This window comes from Garra rufa, chromosome 3 (genome assembly GCF_049309525.1).
Source record: "Garra rufa chromosome 3, GarRuf1.0, whole genome shotgun sequence".
NCBI classification, from domain to species: domain Eukaryota; kingdom Metazoa; phylum Chordata; class Actinopteri; order Cypriniformes; family Cyprinidae; genus Garra; species Garra rufa.
In genome coordinates this window covers 10,662,755-10,683,529 of record NC_133363.1, presented here as the reverse complement: position 1 = coordinate 10,683,529, position 20,775 = coordinate 10,662,755, and the positions used below count along the sequence as shown (strand labels likewise).

Sequence of the window (20,775 nt, the reverse complement as noted above, 5' to 3'; positions counted from 1 at the left end):
AGCTGAAACTCCCTCATGTAAACTAAAACAAACATTACTAAAACCCACAAAGACCACAGTATTTCAAAGAAACTTGGCCTGGTCAATGACACAGTAAACCAACTTACCGCAGAAATACAAATATTAGAAACCTTACAACATAAGCTTGAATAACACAACAAACTACTTACTGTAAATTACAAAAAATAAAAAATAATAAAAAAAATCTTTTACAACAACACCACGTGTTTATAATAAATGTGGTCCAGACTGAACCAGGAAACTAACAGCTAACAAAACTTAATCTAAAACTGTAAATCTATAAAGTACCTCTAAACATTTTCTGCACGTCTTACTCATAGGCAGATGATAAGGAGAACAACAGATAACAAGATCTGGAAATTAAATGCACTGAACAATAAATGTTACATAATAAACAATAAAAAATAAACAGTTAATAAATAAGTGGTCATGAGTTTTTTAATCCTGCAATTCAGATGCTTTCCTTGCAATTCTGAGTTTATATCTCACAATTCTGACTCGTACAAAATCTTATAAACTTATTAACTTGCAATTCTGACAAATAAATAAATAAAAATATAAATATATGGTAATAGAGTTCTCTCACAATCTACTTTTTCCCCCCTCACAATTCAGACTTTTCTTTTGACAAATGCAAGTTTATAAAAAAATTAAATTAAATAAATAAATAAAAGGGTAAATGCAGCATTCTCACAATTCTGTCTTTTTTCTTGCAATTCATCTCACAAATTCTGACTCATAAAAAATCTTATAAACTTGCAATTCTGAGATATAAATAAATAAATAAATAAATTTATTTATTTCTCATTTTATCATTTATATAAATAAATGAATAATTGAGTGTATATATATATATATATATATATTATTTTTATTTATTATTAAATACATAATTGAGATGATTTATTTATATAAATGATAAAAAGATCAATAAATAAATAAATAAATAAACTTGCAATTCTGACAAATAAATAAAATAAATATGGTATTTGAGTTCTCACAATTGACTCCCTCTTTTTTCTTGCAATTCAGTTTATATCTCACAATTCTGACTCATACAAATGTGACCCTGGACCACAAAACCAGTCATAAGGTTAAATTTTACAAAACTGAGATGTATACCTCATATGAAAGCTCAATAAATAAGCTTTCTATTGATGTATGGTTTGTTAGGATAGGACAATATTTGGCCGAGATACATCTATTTGAATATCTGAAATCTGAGCGTGCAAAAAAATCAAAATAGAAAAATCACCTTTAAAGTTGTCCAAATTAAGTTCTTAACAGTGCATATTACTAATCAAAAATTACATTTTGATATATTTACAGTAGGAATTTTACAAAAATATTCATGGAACATGATCTTTACTGAATTTCCTAATGATTTTTGGCATAAAAGAAAAATCAATAATTTTGACCCATACAATGTATTTTTGGCTATTGCTACAAATATACCCCAGCGACTTAAGACTGGTTTTGTGGTCCAGGGTCACAAATCCTTATAAACTTACAATTCTAAACTTTTTTTAAATTTTTATTTCTCACAATTCACTTTTCTTTTCAGAAATGCAAGTTTATTAAAAAAAAAAAATAAATAAAAGATTTTAAAAAAGGTAATTGAAACATTCCCACAATTCAGATTTATTCTCATTTTTTTTTTTTTTTTCTCATTAACTCAATTCTGGTGGAAAAACATCAGAACTGTGAGAAAAGTTAGCACTTGTTATTTATTTTATTTCATTTACGATTGACTTATTTACTTAAATTTATACGAGTCAGGATTGCAAGAAAATAATTACCGAACTGTGGGATATGAACTTGCAATTCTAAGAAATAAAGCTCATAATTTTGAACTTCATGAGAAATGCAAGTTTATATCTTCCAGATTTTCAAGAAAAATTCTGAATTGCAAGAAAAAGTCAGAATTGTGAGATGAAAAGTCACAAATACCCATTTTTCTTATTCCGAGGAAGAAATCTGCTTCCGTAGATCAGAGATAACATGCTGCAAAATCAAAAAAGGCCATGTTTAAAACAACACAGGCATCAGGTTACCGTAAATCTGCTGGACCCCACGGAGATCATCCTCAGGCAGCTCAAAGTTTTCGGTGTCCATCCACTGGTAGAAAGGAGCCATAATAGCCAGCGGATTATTGGAGTGTTCCAGTCCAAGGGCATGGCCCAGCTCATGCACAGCTACCAGGAACAGATCATTACCTAGGGGAGACGCATATTAAATATCACAGGCTGTGGTATAACAGATAGCTAATGGTCAGCAATGAGGAGACGAGCTGATTTACTGAGGTCACTAGTAAAGAATGTCTGATACAACAGCTTATTAATCTTCATTCGCTCTGGGAGATCACAGCTGCATTTTATGGGCACTCTGACTTAAGGACACATGATATACTGCGCATCAACTAGAACATTACATTTGCTGCAGTTAAGTGCGCACATTAAGCAAAATCGCCACTGGTCTTGCTGAAGATAAGGAAGTGCAGCTATATTTAGTTGACTGGGTAAATAGGACATATGAGTGAAGAGGAGACTGGAGCGTTTTAGGCTGAGTTGGGAACAGGGTTCCTGCTGTTAGTTCTTACTTAATGCTGAGATGATGTGCACTTTAAAGTAAATGGGCTCTCTTTATTATCGTAATACATATCCCTGATCTAAACAGTTCATCTGTGCATGCTATTTCAAAGAAAAATGTTTGTCTTTGTGATCTATAATCAAAATGAGACTGAAATGTCTTTCCTTTTTGGCTGACGTCACTAAAGCTGCTTAGGTTTCAACCTATGAGGGTTGCAGGTGTTTCATGAAGGGAAATAGTCCCAAAATTGACTGCAAACTCTAGCATTGATCTTGTCTGGTAGTATGAAACACTTCTAACAATCCAGTCAAGTCTTGCCCTACCATTTTTTCCTCAGTGAGTAAGTAAAATGCTCATTTTAGTTTGCAGATGATGCTTCATTTTGACTTTAATTCTGTTTGTACACTCAGCTCGGACTTTTTGATTTCCACAGATCCGTCTCCCCCATTATGTTCCCCAAAGGCAACACTGAAAAATGCATTCTTACACTATAACAGGCAAATTGTTCATCAGTATTGGTTCAATTTAGGCTGGACTTCTTTCATATCAACTTTGAACCATACCAGAAACATTTATTATCTAGTGCACACAAGTTCCTCAAAACCAGTTTTAGAAGAACCAGACTAAACTTTAACATCAAACTGACTGTGGCCCACACCAAAAGGGTGAAAACAGCCTCAATTTGTACTTTGTTTGTGATCTTACCCTTGTGAAAAATAATTACTTTTTAGCATGGTTTATTATAGTTAACTAAAACTGAAACTACAACCAACCAACCAAAAAAAAATAATAATTATTGCATTAAAAAAATAAATAAACAACAACAAATTTAAGAAATAAAATTAGCTAGTGTTTGCAACATTTATCATTTTCATTGTTTAACTGTACCAAAATACTGAAATGAATTTAAAAAAATATATAAGACATACTAGAGACTAAAAAAAGACAAACTAAAAAGATAAATGTTAATTGTGATTAAATTTATTTTTTATTGCATTTTTTTAAATGTAAAATTTTAAATATATTAAATTAATATATATTATATATTTAAAGAGCTCTCCTATGCTCATCAAGGCTGTATTTTCTTGACCACAAATACAAAAAAAAAACTGCAATATTGTGAAATATTATTAAAGTTTAAAATAATATTCTATTTTCTAATTATTCCTGTGATGCAAATCTGAATTTTCAGCATCATTACTCCAGTCTTCAGTGTCACATGATCTTTCTTTCAGAAATCATTCTAATATGCTGATTTATTACTTTTATTATCAGTGTTGGAAACAGTTGTGCTGCATAATATTTTTTTTAAACCTGTGATTCTTTTTTTAGGATTTTTTTGATTAATCAAAAGCTAAAAAGAACAGCATTTATTTAAAATAAAAATCTTTTCTAAGAAGTCTTTGATATCATCGTTTATCAATTTAACACATCCTTGGGGAATACAAGTATTTCTTAAAAAAAAAAAAAAAAAAAAAAAAAAAATTACTGACCACACCATTTTAAATGGTAGTTTATATTGTTAAAAGAGTACCACAGGTTGCAACAAAATATTGAACAATAACTGTTTCCAACATTGATAATAAATCAGCATATTAGAATGATTTCTGAAAGATCACTGTAACACTGAAGACTGGAGTTAAATTACATTTTCAAGTATATTCACATAGAAAACAGTCATTATACATTAAAATAATATTTTACAGTATTACTGTTTTTTTCTGGATTTTTGATCAATTAATCACAGTCTCGATGAGCATAAGAAATTCCTTTAAAAAAAAAAAAAAAAAAAATATATATATATATATATATATATATATATATATATATATATAACTGATCCCAAACTTTTCTCGTTTCTTCTATTGTCAATATGGTAAAAATGTACTGCCAAAATGTACTAATATTTGTAATTACACATTTGTAATGATAAAGTTGCAATTGAGTACATTCATAATATATTAACTAAATGTAATATTAAATGTACTACAGTTAAAATTATAAAGTGTACACTTTTTGTTGACTAAGCAGTTGTAATACTTTACAATACAGTAATAGAGTACCTTAACATAAAACTCTCTAAGAAAGTTGAAAAGTGCACTTTTGTAATTCTAAAGTTGTTAAAGTGTACACTTACTGTAAGTGGCCTTCATTAATATTACATTATCTGCAGTACATAAAAAAAAAATACTGCAAGTGCGCATCCAATACATATTCATATGAAAGCAGTTTGTGGATCAGTGCAGAACATTTGCAATTATCTGCACACTACAGAGATTTATTGAAACGCTCCCAGTGACAGTGCACTCAGTCAGTGACTGATTTTAATCACGTTCCATCTCCATTCTCCAGCTGTCACAATGATCTGTGACCCTGCGGGTGTAAATGGCTCGATGCAATTCTTAAATCTTGATTTCGGGGGAGGGGGGGGGGGGTGACTGACTGCTTCCTTTTAGTACTGACGGTATCCATTATTATCTAGTGTGGACAATCCAAACCATCCATGCAGGCCGTATGAAGTCATCAGACAGTAATGTTGCTTGTTCAGAGACGAAACATCATTAGAGCTAATAACTGTGCAGATAAGAGAAGTACTGAACTTGCTGTCCTAATGCTTTCAGACAATCAATGACGGCTTTCACAGACAAACGCACTCGTCATTCAAAGCTGCTCTTGTGTGAGAGCCGTGACTGTTAAAAGATGCAACTTCAGGGCAATAGGAGACATCTCTCCTCACAGCTGTGTCATTGTGACCGAGACTTCAACTGCTGCTAACAATGACGATCCTGTAGCCAGACGTTACAAACCTATGGAAATAAGCTCTGGAAAATCCTGGAGATTCCTTCTGAAGTTGTTTTATGTGCTTCCTTAGTGAACGCTGCAGTCAGCGTGTCAGCAATTAATCAAAAGTGTCATGATGTAATGATTCAATGAATCGTTTGAAAAACTAGACAGTCTATGATTAACCTTTAACCCTTTTACAGACAAAGAGTCCTTTCCAAGTTACTTCAAAAATTGAGAGCTGTATTATCACTGCAAATAAATTCTTATTTGGATTATTTGTCGTTTCCAGCCAAATTATCTATAAAATCTTAAATGAAGAAGGATTTTCTAAACAAGTAAAAAATATTTTTCTGTTTTCAGAAAAAAATAGTAAAAATTAAACGAGTTTTTGCTTAGAACAAGAAAAATAATCTGCCAATGGGGTAAGAAAAAAAAAAAACTCATTTCAAACAGAAAACAAGATTATTTTTCTTACCCCATTGGCAGATTATTTTGCTTGTTTCATGCAAAAACACATCATTTTGACTAGTTTCTTCTGAAAACAAGAAAATAATGTTTACTTCTCTAGAAAATTTGCTCTATTTGCACTACTCTGTCTGGTGTGCACTCTCTGTCATGTGCCCTATTTTTTTCATTTTTTTAAATATAAGTGATTGATATATGTATAATTGTATTTATTCATAATTTAAAAATTCTACCTTTTGTAGAATTAATGCTACCTGTTATGCAGCAAGGGGCTGAGAGTAACGCAATTTCAATTCTCTGTATGTCCTGTACATGTGGCAGAATTGAAAATAAAGCTGACTTTGATTTTGAACATCCTTCTTGATTTAAGAATTTATTTAATGTTTAGATATTTTGACTGGAAACAAGAAAAAATATAAGTAGGAAAATAATTTTTTACACAGCAACTTTCCATCTCATAGGGAGAGTTCAACCAAAAATGAACATTTTGTCATTAGTTACTCCACCCTCATGTTGTTTTCAAACCCGTAAGACCTTTGTTCATCTTTGGAACACAAGTTAAGATTTTTGATGAAATCCGAGAGCTTTCTGACCCTGCATAGACGGCAACTGACATGTTCAAGGGCCGGAAAGGTAGTGAGGACATTGCTAAAATAGTCCATATGACAATACTGACACAGAAGAGAATAAATTGCTGAATAAAGACATTGTTTTTGTTTATTTTTGTTCAGATCCACTAATGTCACATTGACTATTTTAACAATGTCCTAACTACCTTTCTGGGCCTTGAACATGGCACTTGCGTTGCTGTCTATGCAAGGTCAGAGAGCTCTTGGATTTCATCAAAAACATCTTAATTTGTGTTCCAAAGATGAACAAAGGTCTTCTGGGTTTGAACCGACATGAATGCTTGAGCATTTAAAGTAGGGTGGATTCTGGCTGCCGTGTTAGATCTTATCCCCAGGTTTTAAACTTCTGATCGTTTGTACAAAGGTTCAAATGGTCAAATGGCTGTCTTTCAATTTTTTTTTTCAGAATCCCATTAGGTCTATGTGTTTTCAGACTTTGGACCCCACTGTACCTAATTGTTTAGCACATAGTTCACAGTTCTCTAGTGTAAAGTGCAAAAGAGTCTCTAGGAATGTCTGACCCTCTAAATACATCAACATGCAGCTCACTGGCTCACATAATCAATCATCTGTCTCAAATGATGTCACCCGCCTCCACAGGACCATGAAAACCTCTCAGCAGCAAATACAAATGAGCTATTAAGCATTCAGAGTGAACACAAAAAAAGTAGGCTTGCAAATGTGACCTTTTTCTTTTTGTTTGCCATAGATTTCTCAGAATAACTCAGGTTGACACAGGTTTAATCATTAGGATCAGTAAGTGAATATGGTTGTTTCATGAGGGTCTACGAAACTGAATCATTTTTGTTTTGACTGTATATCTCTCAGACACCACATAAAATCTTTGATATTTTTTACTAATGGGTGCAGGACACTATAGTTCATTTATGTAAGGGAGGATAGCAAAATAAAGTAAACTCTGACATATTATACCCAAAAATTCTTCATACGGTGGACTACCAGTAAAACTGTTTAAAATTTGGGACCAAAAATTATTCAGACACTTTGACCTGACCATGTTTTGCTTAAGTGTTTTTTTTTTATTATTGCCAATGCAACTATTTATACACCACAAACTAAACAAAATCAAGCATTGCTTGGTAATTGGTCAACATAGTATTGACAGTTGAATAAATTTTTGGTTGATTGTAATCCATTACATACCTTACTATCAAAGTTATCTGACATTATCAAGATGTTTGTTCTGACACCATTTAACTCTTGAGTTCTTGTTATATTTTATTACCATTTTCTAAACTATAGCGAATAAACTGTAATGTGTCAACTTTATGGAATTAACAAGAATTGTCATATTCATATCTAAGATTATGCATTATTAACTGTATTATGAATATGTCTTATGAATTATTATATTTATATAACTATTAATCTTTTTGAGAATATGTATTCAATGCCCTAACAGTTTTACCCTGACTGACCTTTTGAGACATGACATGAGACTGTATGCTGTAGCTAATATGTAGCCATGTTATTTTTGTACTTTTTTTTCATATCTGTCATCAACTCCGACACACAGACCGATGTTCTCAGAACAAGAAGTACTTCTTTGTAAATGTGCCTTTTTAAAGATTAGAGTTGGGTTGGTGGGCAAACATGCAAATTAATAACACCTGTTATATTTATTTGGTCACGAGTTGAGACATGAATAATGTGTTCTTAATCAAAATTAGACATACTGTAAAAGCAAGCTATGGACTTTAGAACAGGAAATGACATCTTCCTTGTTTGGTCTGGTTTTAGGGTATAAAAAGTGCTAAATTTGCACCCCACTCAGACTTTACACTTCTTACTTCTACTTTCTCTCCACTCTGTATCTTTTACTCTGATACTGGGTGCACCTAGACATTCTAATATTTATATTAGACTTACTTCTCTCAGATTTGATTTGATTGGATTTTTTTATTGGCTTTGAATTTGACTAGATCTTTAATTCGACTTTGATTTTAATTCTAATTTGACTAATTAGACTATATTTGATTGTGTTTTATTTGATTAGATTGACAAGTGATTTAATTATTGACAACTTGGAATTGGGAATAATATGTTTATTCCTTTTAACCAAAATTACATAAATGGAATGACACTCATTAATAACGTGATTCTTGTTATTGCTGCTGTTCTTTTAATTGTGACATTAATTCTGCCGTGGAATCAATAATTTTCTGCATCAAACTGTGATAATGTAAGAAATGTAAAAGGCATCTGAATAAATTTTGGTTTAATTGTAGATGTTGGAAATCATGCTTTTTTTCTAAAAACATTAAGCAGTACTAATAACAAGAAATGTCTAAGAACTAAATCTGCATATTAGAATAATTTCAGAAGGATCATGTGATAATTAAGACTGGAGTAATGGCTGCTGAAAATTCATCTTTGCCATCACTGGTATAAATTAAATTGTAAATTGTATTAATATTTCACAATATTGCTGTTTTACTGTATTTTTGATCAAATAAAAACAGCCTTGGTGAGCATAAGATACTTTTTTTTTTTTTTTTTTTTAGTGGCTGTATGAACCTAATTTTACATATATGCATATTAGATGTTATGTAGGGCTGCCTCCTAATAGTCGACTAGACGAGAAGAGGCTTGATCAACCAAAATTGTATTAGTTGCTTAGTCGAAGAAGAAAAAAAATCCATGGTGAAGTCACACAGATCGTTAAGAGCTGGTCTAAGTGGTAATACAGTATAGTACATCGGGCAGGACATCCAAATGCTCACCTATCATTTATCGACCTCAAATATGGCTTTTCATTTGAAAGATGTATTTAGCAGCAACTTTACATGGCTGCTTAATCTAACGTTAACCTAGAAAAATGTGTGTTATTTAAGTGTCTGCACGGAGTGTGGAAGCTAAACAATAATGCGCTCACTGCTGTGCACTCACAATAACAACGAAACATTGCGCTTTTGTAAAACAATGAAAGCAAACAGGATGCACTTTCTGCCATCTCGGTTTCTGTGAACTTAAGCGCAAAACTTCGAAACTTTGTGTATACTTGCCTTACAGACATGAAAAATATATCTATCATAGACTGTAAAAAAAGATGGACAACGCGTCTCCGCTTCTTTCCCATATAGAAAAGTGAAGCCAAAACATCTAAATATGGCCGCTACCATCTTGGGGGAAATTGCGTCATTTGGAGCCAGAGCATGTGCAGTAGAGACTCGTTTGGAGCCGGAGTCTGCGCAGTAGAGTCGTGAGGCGGAGCCGCGGTGTCAAAATCCCGCCCAAACTCCCGCAGACCCAATCGCACGATCACAATCATGACACCACACCCCGTTTTTATAGAATCAAATAACTACTTAAAAGCGAACTTATTAGAAAAACGAACACCTGAACATCAATCAGCATTATAGGAACCACCTCACATGATGGAAATCATCTTTGGAAAAAAATTATTTGAAGTGTAATTCGATTATTTAGTTTGGCTCACGTCCCATTAGATTACATGGAGAGGGCGGGGTTTATGACCTATACTGCAGCCAGCCACCGGGGGGCGATCGAAAACTTTTGGCTTCACTTTTCAGGACACCTACGGCACGCTTGATATCTATAGAGAGTGAAATGTCTACTTTTACATGAACCAATTAAAGTCAGTGTCATTGACATCTCTTAAGCTGAAAACAAAGAACTAGCTTTTCAATATAAATATTAAACGTTAATGCAGTCTCCTTGCTGTTTTTCCCTGACACATATTCATAATTATTATATCTGCCGGTGTGCTGTGGCAAGCTTTTTTTGCATGCGCTTGAGCACTTATTACGCCATGTAGAAAATTATAGGTTAATTATTATGATTTATATGGTTTATTAATTAATGTGCGACTAATAGTTGACTAATGCTTAAAATTAACAACTATTAAATCTTTAGTTAAGGGCAGTCCTAACATTATGCAATATGAAACACTCAGGTGCTTTTGACTCACCTTGTAGGTTTTCTGACCCAATGGTCCAAGGCTCGTCAGAGTCAAAGTGAGTATCTCCACCCATCCCTGGTCCAGGAAAGTAAGCATGTGCCAGGAAACCCCCCTCTCCGTCAAACGGGGAACTGTCACCATGAAAACCAGATGCGAAGAAGATCATAATATCAGGCTCTTTCCGGCGGCCATATTTGACCTCCAAGAAAGGGATCTCATCAAACGTCAGTGGCGTCACTTTCTCCCACACTTTGAAGGCCCGTCGGATGGCCTCATATGAGTTGTACTCCCCGATCTTAGGCGTATAGTTTTGAATACTGCAGCAATGGCAGAAACACAAGAAGAGCAGTGTTACAATTAAACTCAAAAATCACTGGAAATAGTGATAATATGCACTGAAGAGTCTGATTCAAACACACCTGAAAGTTATGTGGCTCTTGTCCCACTTGTGGCCAGTGAGAGCGTAACGTTTCCGTCGTACATTGGTCTTGATCTGACCTCCAAACTTGTCTGGGACACCACAGCGGGGTCTCTTCATGGCCCTAAAAAGAAAGGAACAGATGAGGGCTTAGTATAGAAAAAGAACCTTATTAGACATGCACAAAATAATGGCATGTTAAGAAAGCTGAACAAATGCAGGTCCCTTTATATGCATCACTGTGCATTTGAGGTACAGTCAATCCAAAATTTATTCAGACACCTTCAACATTTCTCACATTATCACAGTTTATTCGCTATAGTTTAGAAAATAGTACTAAAATATGACAAGAACTGTCAACTGTGTCAGAACAAATTCATCTTGATTATGTCAGAAAACTTGGATTACAAAAATGGATTACAATCAACCAAAAATTCTGACAACTTTTAGTTTTAATACTATCAATACTTTGTTCAGTCTGTTGTGCAAAAAAGGTTGCATTAGCAATTAAAGAAAAAAACACTTATGGTCAGGTCAAAGTGTCTGAATAATTTTTGGTCCCAAATGTTTATCAATTTTACTGGTAGTCCACTTTAAATTTTTTGGCCATAATATGTCAGAGTTTAATTTTTGCTATCCTCACTTATATAAATGAACTTTAGGCCCAGTTTCACAGACAGGGCTTAGACTAAGCCAGGATTAGGCCATAGTTCAATTAGGACATTTAAGTCATTTTTATAAACATGCTTAGAAAGAAACATTACTGGTGTGCATCTTGGGACAAAACAAAGGCACTGATGTATTTTAAGATCAATCAGTGCAATTTTATTTCAGTTGAAACAGCTCAGACTTACATTTTAGTCTAGGACTAGGCTTAAGCCTTGTCTGTGAAACCGGGGGATAGTGTCCTGTGCCCACTAGTAAAAATATATATATCTGGCATCTAATTTTTGGTTTGACTGTATGTTGTCTATTATCATAGTCAATATGTATGTATAAATTCACTCACCCTCAGGACATCCAAGATGTAAATAAGTTTTAAATAAAATTTGAAGAAATTTACCATTACATCACTCCACTGGATCATCTGTAGTGAATGGGTGCCATCAGCATAAGAGTCCAAACAGCTGATTAAAAACATCACAATAATCCACAACTCCAGTTCATCAATGAATATGCTGTGAAATGATAAGCTGCATGTTTAAATTAAACAAACTCATTAAAGCATTTTAACTTTAAACTGTTGCTTGTGGAGTCCATAATCCATAGGAAGATTTCCTCCAGTGAAAAAGTCCATCTTCTGTGGTCCTCTCACATCAAAATCCACTGACATATTTGTCTGGAGCTGTTTTTGCTTGCAAGCTATGCTTGATCTGTGCACATTTCTCTCCTTAATCAGAATTTACTTCATGACAGAAAGCAAATATAATTGATAGAGGACTCATTTCAGGTTTGAAGTTAAAATCTTGATAGAATTTTTTAATTGTAATCACAGTAGTTTCACAATTTACAAGGCATTAGTTAATGAACTGGAGTCGTGGCGATTACTTATGGATTACTGTCATGTTTTTATCAGCTGTTCTGATGGCACCCATTCACTTTAGAGGATCCACTGGTGAGCAAGTGATGTAATGCTAAATTTCTCTCAATCTGATCAGATGAAGAACTCCTCTTTATCTTGAATGGCTTGAGAGTGAGTACATTTTCTGCAAATTTACATTTCGGGGTGAACTATTCCTTTAAATAGGCTACTCTGACACTGTAATGAAAATCTAAAATACTTCAACATTGTGTGTTATGTGTTAGTATTGTGTGTTATCATGAGACTGGTGTAACAGAATCACTAGTAAACTCTTGTCTATGGAAATCTATAATCAAACTAATGTCCAGCTGAAAAAAAGGGGTACTGTTAACATTGATGATGCATGACTTCACAATAGTTCCATAGACATTTAATAACCTGCAATCCCTTAAGGTTCTCCTTCTCTATGAGGTGACCTTCATTTTTCTGTTCAGTTACAGGTTAAGTAATAACAGGATATGTGCTTCATGAAAAATAAATGGTTTGATTAAGATGAGCTTAAGATGAATTGGTAGTAGCTCTAACGGTGTAGCTTATACATTAGATCATGTGATGGAGTGAGTGTCCTACTCGATGGTGAATGGGTCCATCACTCCAGTAATCTCCAGCCCGTAAAAGCGCTGCATGTCGCTGATGGCGTTCAACAGGATTTGAGCTGAGCGCATGGTGGACATCTGCTTGCTGGCCTGCGGGAGGTAGCCGTACTGCCGCAGCCATAACTGAGAGAGAAAAAAAAAAAAAAACAGACAAAAGGAGTTAAATGGGTGATCTCATTAGAAATGGAATTTTCTTTGATTTTTTGGGAGTAGGGATGTTCATTGTTATTGTCATGAATAATTGTCAAAATAATTTAGATTTATATTTTACAACCCACAAAGTGAAAAGACACAAAATGACATGTTTTGGATTATCCGGTGGACTTTTGCACAAATAAACTGGGATGTGTGTTCAGGTATACATCATACATTTACATAAATGTGACCCAGGACCACAAAACCAGTCATAAGGGTCAATTTTTTGAAGTTGAGATTTATACATTTATACCTAAAATAGGTAGATATTAGAAAATCTGGGATGTGAGAGTGCAAAAAAAAAAAAAAAAAAAACTAAATATTGAGAAAAATTACCTTTAAAAGTTGTTCGAAAGAAGTTCTTAGCAATGCATATTACCAATCAAAAATTCAGTTTTGATAGATTTACGTAGGAAAGTTGCAAAATATGTTCATCGAACATGATCTTTACCTAGTATATTAATGAAAAAATATATAATTTTGACCCATACAATGTATTTTTGCCTATTGCTACAAATATACCCATGCTACTTAAGACTGGTTTTGTGATCCAGGGTCACATATTGCAAAAGTTTTAGCAATGCAAACCTGGTTAAAAACCAGCAAATGCAACATTCAAAGGAAAGAGAGATAAGAAAAGGTCATGAAAAACTAAATTAAGGCACCTAAAAAGTGGCGTACAAAATTGCATGACCTCTTTAATTCCAAAGCAATTCAAAAAACATCAGTCTGTCACTGCCAAGAGAATAAAGGAGAAAGAAGATATCGTCACAGACTGAAAGAGCGTCACACCTGTTATATGCGACATCTAATACTGGCCCAGACTGTGTGAGAACACTTGAGGAGGATGTGATCACAGATTGAGGGGTGACGGCACCAGCTGGGCTGGCCAATTTATTAGGCTATAGAAGCAAAGATCAGCCACTCTTCTCTCAATGCTGGGGGACTTTCCTCAGGGCAGAGAGACATGCATGGAGGCACAGCTCCAATCCCATCTGGCTCTCACGTTGGATGCAGTGGGCGATTAAAAAAAGGCCAGAGGGTCCATTAAAGGGGATGAAAGCAGGACATGATGGTCTGATTTGCATTAAATGTGGTTACACCTACTGTTTGTCATCATTAGTCAGGTAATTACCACAAATTATGTAATTAAACTGGCCCATTATTAAGCCCACCCTTTGGCAACAGTAAACAGGCTGTCCTTCACAGTGTTATTATTGTACCACTAAGATACCATTTCAGTTTTTATTAATTTTTTTAATTATTTTTTCTGTTTTTATTTTAAGTTTAGCTCAAGTTTTTTTTTTTTTTTTTTTTTTGCTGTTGTCATTTTTGTATAGTTTTTAATTTTAGCTATTTTTGTACTTTAAGATAAGATAAATTTAAAATGAGAAATGTTGAAAATAGCTGAAATAATTTTAATAGGTTTTAGTTATTAAATATAATAACCCTGGTCCAAAGACCAGACAGAACTTCCCATATAGAAAACCAGATCTTTTTTTATTTTTTTTTCTAAATAGAAATACCTGAAACATAACATTGAAACATAAACTAATCGTAACTGAGAACAAACGCAACACTAAAAGCAATACAGAATCAATTGCTTAGAATTGTGCTCACTGCTGTTTTTCACCTGGTATTAATTAGCAGAAGGCTAATGTGTTCGTCCCACTGGACTCATAGGGGGGTCACTGCTTTTATAATGCCCCCTTCTCTTCCTACTTTGTAACCGGGTCCTGTCACAGAGTTGCCTGGTCCAAATCTCCACTTTCCACAGCCACAGAAAACACAGGCCTTTGTGCCTTTCTGTGTTGTGAAGGGAGCTGAATAACAGTCAAACAGTTGAATAGCTGGCCCTGTTCGGGGCAAGGCTAATATGCCAACGCACCAAACCAGCTATCTACTGTGTAGAAGCAGAAAGTTACTATAACCCAAAATGCATAACTATTTCTGTGTACTTAAGGTTTCAGAACAAATGCCATAACACAAGTATTAAACTTTTGCACTTAATTTGATCTGCTACACTTGTGCTACAGTTTTAAATGTTTTACTTTTGAGTCATCAGACTAACAGTTCTTGTCTGCTGAATGATACAATGGGTGAAATAATCCCATAGACTGGGGACCAAAATTGCAATACGACTTAGTGTGACTATCAAAATTGCAAAGGCTGTGAGTTTATTAAATAAATATACATTAAGAGTGACTTTTCATAGCAAAGTCACAGAGTTTGTTTATACGCCAGCAGTTCATGGTCCAGTGTTTTCAAAGGTTACGTTCACACTGTGAGCCTTAGTGCTCAAATTTTTGTATAGCTGGTCACATTTTTGTTTTAAATGTGGCAATATCAGATTTCCAGTGTGAACAAATCTTGGCTCTGAACTCACTCACAAGCGCACAAAAAAAAAAACAACAACAAAAAAAAAAAAAAACAACACACACACAGACACACACACACATATATATATATATATATATAAAAACAGGGTTGCCACATTTTCACAACAAAATCCGCCTAGCAGAATTGAAAGTAAAAAGTGAAAAAGTAGCCCAGTTCTGTGAGAAAACTGTGCATTTGGCAACACTTGTGCAGCACACCTTCATACAGAGAAGCAAACACGGAGGACATAAAGTAAGCAATCATGCATTCATTTATAATGTGATCTGCTGCAAAAGCCAGTGAAATTATGCGCAGGCAATATGAAAAATGAAAGATGTGACAGAAGCTTCTATAATGCGAGCCCTCATGTTTTGCTCTGTTAAAGATTTCTTGATCTAGAAAGCATCTGCTCTGCTGTGTACAAATGTCTGACACATGTCTACAGTAGGTCAGTTTTAGATACATGCTAAATCATAAACATCTATTTGACATCTAATAGAAAATGTCCAATAGATGTATTGCAGATGAACAAACACGTCTTGCAGATGTAAATGCAGACAACAAATAGACATCTCTGTGATGTATGTGTGCTATCAGGGTAGTGTTTTCACTTTAATACTTAAGTGTTCTGACACATCACTGTACTTTCAATGACTACCTTTCTAATTCTTCTGATAACATTGGCCATGTAAAATCTTTGAAGTAACTCCTTTGAGTGCAGAATCATGACGAATGTTGATCTAGAGCGGGTCTGCAACTGCGTTCGCAAAAGTTGCATGAATTCCAATATGACCACTCAGACTGTGGTCGCATTGCAATCGGACTTTTGTAACACATATGGAGGTGGCACAAATCAGAATAAATAAAAAAAAGATCAGAGTCCATCTTGGATGGACAGTTCACACTGTTATGAGAAAACAGATCTGGGTTACATGTGAGCAAACAAAAATAAATAAATAAATATTTGGATTTGGGCCACATTTGCCTGCAGTGTGAACATAGCCAAAGAAGCTCAGTTCACATATGGTGCTTAAAACAAAATCATCGCTGCAAGTGCACTAGTTTGGGTCGCTTATAATGGGCATTTGGCCTTTTCTCAGATAAAAGAATCGCTATTAACAGTTATAAACCAGCTGCTGTCCACCAAAAAAATTTAAGAGTAGTTTTTCACCAAAAAGCTTCCAGCTTCCTCTTTCTCAACATTTCTGCACCATACATACATACTGTAGAGGCCTTGGCTGCAATGCTGCCAGATTGCCAGCGCCCTTGTCAACTTTTTCTAGTCAAAAAAAGATGCCAAGTGTGAACATAGTCTTAGAGGTTTAAACAAGAAAAGAGACATCCACAAATGTTAGTATTGTAATTTTAACGATTTTAAAACCATGGGAGACCACAGACATGAAGACAGTTTCAGGCAATTTTTTGCATAATAATCCTCTGAACGTGCACACTAGACGATTCGAGCAGACCATGAGACCACACACTTGTTGATTGTAGAAACGATTTCACACTGACATGAGATCTCCCTGAGACTCGTGAGATCAAACGTGACTAAAGAAAAACAAACGGAAGACTATTGTGTTGTCAGCTTGCCCTCCTGGTGCACGTTCTGTTTCACAGCGAAAAAGAGAATATGGGGGATGTATTCTGCTTTCGTGGCACGTTTGTGGCTGCTAGGTTTCAGCTATAGAAGCACGCAACACATGATAAGTGACGCTTGCTTGCTCTCATTGGCTATTGTGAGTATGACATGAACAAACATGTTTGATATTTACGATTTGAGGTCGGGGATGCTCCGCCTTGATTGGAAGCAGTTAAATAATCATAATGACACTACACAATAGAGCGGGGAACTATGACGTCACTTTGTAGGCTAAAAGTAAGTTAGCATTTTAGCACTACCGGTTCCATCGTCCCAAAGTCAATGGGTTTTTTTAAATGGGATTTTGGTTAAATCCCTTAAATAAGGTCCGTGGTTAACACAAGCTCAAGATACTTTCACGTTTTATTGTACGACAAAAAACACACTAGTTACACCCCACTCTTGATTTTTATGTTATGTTCACTGTTATGTTTCTTAAAAAAAGAAATGGGACTACAGGCGCTGTCAGAGACATTGAATGTCATCACACAGAATAGTTTATTAATTTATAACATTTCCTAAATGTAGTATAATTTACAATTAATTGTCCCCGAAATGCAACCAATAGCTTTGTATGGAAGATTCTCATTTTATTACTGATGTAACCAGCGGAGACTCTGGGTTTATACCATGAGGAAAATTCATATTGCCATTATTCCATGTAAACACCTCATTTACCGGCTTTACGTGGTCGCAGTGAAACTTTACTGATGCATAGTGCTTGAAGCCACGTTAAAATTAAATGTTTACAGGCACATGAAGCTGTAAACATTCTAGAAGCAAGGATAAAATAGCATTTTGTGTAACCACTCAACAAAATGATAGCTATTTTGGCTCTAGTTTTGAATTTATTCCAGCTTTATATGAAAAGGTTCATGTAACATGGAATAAAATTACATTTCCATTTCCACACCAAATCCAACAATTGCCAGCTTTCTTACTCTCCCTGAACACAATCTCTTTGTGTCTCCCATAGGGCTGTGAGAGAGGGAAGTGCTAAAGGGCTGTGCAGGGCAGGACACACCTTACCCCCACAGATAAGACTGCCTTGCTTTCAGTCACTCAGAGCCCTAGGGCTTTTAGCAGGGTGAGAGGTGGGAGGGTGTCTGTACTCCCACTAGAGAAAGACATTACCCTAGTGTTCTGCTTACTGGCTCATAAAGGACAACAACGTTCTTGCTTGCATTCTTTATATGTTCTTTCCTCAGGTCAAGGGCACCTGGAATCATTCTGCTAGATATTCGTTGCAGACCATCGAAATCGATGAGAACAACAAAGACCCCCTTAAAAGCCTAAAGTGTTTCAGCATCTACAACATCTTATGTCATGCATACAGAGTAAGGCTTTGCAAAGAACTCAGGCAAGGAGAGCCATCCTTCTCTCCCATCGGCCACCGTGCCAGCGCTGGCTCAATGGGACCTTGAGAGCTGCTGCCAACAGCACGTCCTCCAGGAACCTGTGATTCACAGCGCGTCGTCAAAAGACTCGGGTTTAGTGTGTGTGAGAGAGCGTGTGTGTGTCCAGAACAATGTCAGCCAAGAATCTAACGACTAGAGAGCGCTATTATTCCTGGGCCTTGGGTGCGTGCCATTTTTTGGTCATTAAGTGAGAGGAAAGGGAGAGCGAGGGAACCAGATTAAGTGAAAAAGATTAAGAGGAAGACAGGAAAACAGAACATGATGGAGGAGGGGAGGAGTGAAATACGTTAAGGCAGACTGGGTTTGTTGGCCTTTCAGACATGATTCTGGCTCTGATAACTCAGGTAACGGGTCTGGGGAATAATGCAATGACAAATTTCATTTAAACTCCATGCGGTCTTCTCTCTCAGCTCTGGGCCGCAGGGAGCTGTGTCACTGCAGAAAATACAATAAATAGATATTAAAAATGCATTTAGGCTATATCCTTAATGGCAGGCAATTGGGTAATGAGACTCAAAGCAAGGTCAAAGGACAAAACACATCAATCAGCTGTCAGTTTCATTTTCTAGCTGTGTAAATCAATAATCTTAATCAATGATAACAGCAATGCCAAACTAAATTAAAGAGACAACCAAGTGTGGAGTTCCTGGAAGGAGGTGGAAGTATGACTAATAGAGATTTTTTAGAAAAATAAAACTGACTGCATTCAGCAGCGACTAGTAGATGTAGCTCTTGTTAAAAAGCATTTTAATTTTTTTTTTTTTTTTTACATATCGTTTAATATTGGATGTATATCAGTCAATATATGTATATCAGTCAATATAGAATATTTAACTGCATGCTAAACTAAACATTAGTTAAATATTAATCAAATCCATTAAAAAAACACTTTACAGTAGATACTTCGAAATAAATGAGAAATATGGATTAAAATATGAAAAATATGTTATTTGCTTGCGTTTTAAAATGAATTAAAATGAGAAATGCTGAAATATAATTTAAAAACTCATTTTAATCTTATTTTAATTTATTTTAACTTGGTGTACTAAAAAGTAAATAAACTACACATTAAAAAATACTAAAAGAAAATGTCAAAAATATTAAAAAAAGAAAGAAAATGGAAAATATTAAATTACAATCATTTAAAATATTGACAAAAACTATATAGTATTTCATAGATAATAAAATAACACTGATTGTGATTAATAAGAGTATTTTAAGCATTTAAAATGGTTGTTTTTTATAATTTTTCATTATATTTTTATATTTTAATGTAGAGTTTAATTTATTCAGAATTTTTTTAATCAGCTGTAACATCATTACATTTTTAGTGCTGGGCAATGATTAATCGCATCCACAATAAAAGTTTTTGTTTATATAATTTCTGTGAACTGTATAAATTTATTATCGGTTATTATCATATATATATACATATATATCAGTGACTAGATAATATTTAACTGTGCATGCTAAACTAAAAGCATTAATCAATTAAATCCACAACATTTTACAGTAGATACTTTAAAATAAATATGAAAAATATGGAATAATAAAATAAATAAAAGTGGAATAAAATGAGAAATTTAAGTTATTATTTACTTACATTTTAGTAAATTAAGTTAAAAATACATAAATAAAAATGTGGAATGTTGAAATAAAAACAAATAAATAAATAAAAATAAATAAAAACTACACAGACATTTAAAAATATATATATTAAAAGAAAATGTCAAATATATACAAAAAATATATATAACAGTAAAATAATTCAAAATATTACCAAACTGTATAGCATCTCAGAGATACTAAAATAACACTTATTGCGATTAATAAGAGTATTAAGTATTTAAAATGATTGTTTTTTTATTTATTTGTAATTACTTACTTATATTTTAATTTAGTATTTTAATAATAGCTGTAACCTCAAAATTCAGTTAATTTAGTTTTAAAAATGTTATCATTATATTTTTAATTTATCAGTACATTGTGCACTATCCGACAGCATCACAGGTATCCTGCAATGCCATAATGAATTAAGGCAGATGATGAAAAATAACTGTAAAAAATATTATGTTATAGTATTATTTTCTATAGTATAGTATTATTAATGAAAT

The 20,775-nt window shown here is 34.0% G+C and overlaps 1 protein-coding gene across 1 annotated transcript in view; it reads right to left on the bottom strand.

Moving 5' to 3' along the window:
• The window catches only part of mmp15b (matrix metallopeptidase 15b), a 45,976-nt gene that overhangs the window by 19,020 nt on the left and 6,181 nt on the right, over nt 1–20,775 (bottom strand). The window contains exons 2-5 of the mRNA XM_073835680.1: nt 13,002–13,150; nt 10,851–10,973; nt 10,441–10,748; nt 2,076–2,237 (exon numbers count right to left, since the gene is read on the bottom strand). Of these exons, the coding sequence (XP_073691781.1) occupies nt 2,076–2,237; nt 10,441–10,748; nt 10,851–10,973; nt 13,002–13,150 (742 nt within the window). The remainder of the gene's footprint in view (nt 1–2,075; nt 2,238–10,440; nt 10,749–10,850; nt 10,974–13,001; nt 13,151–20,775) is intronic.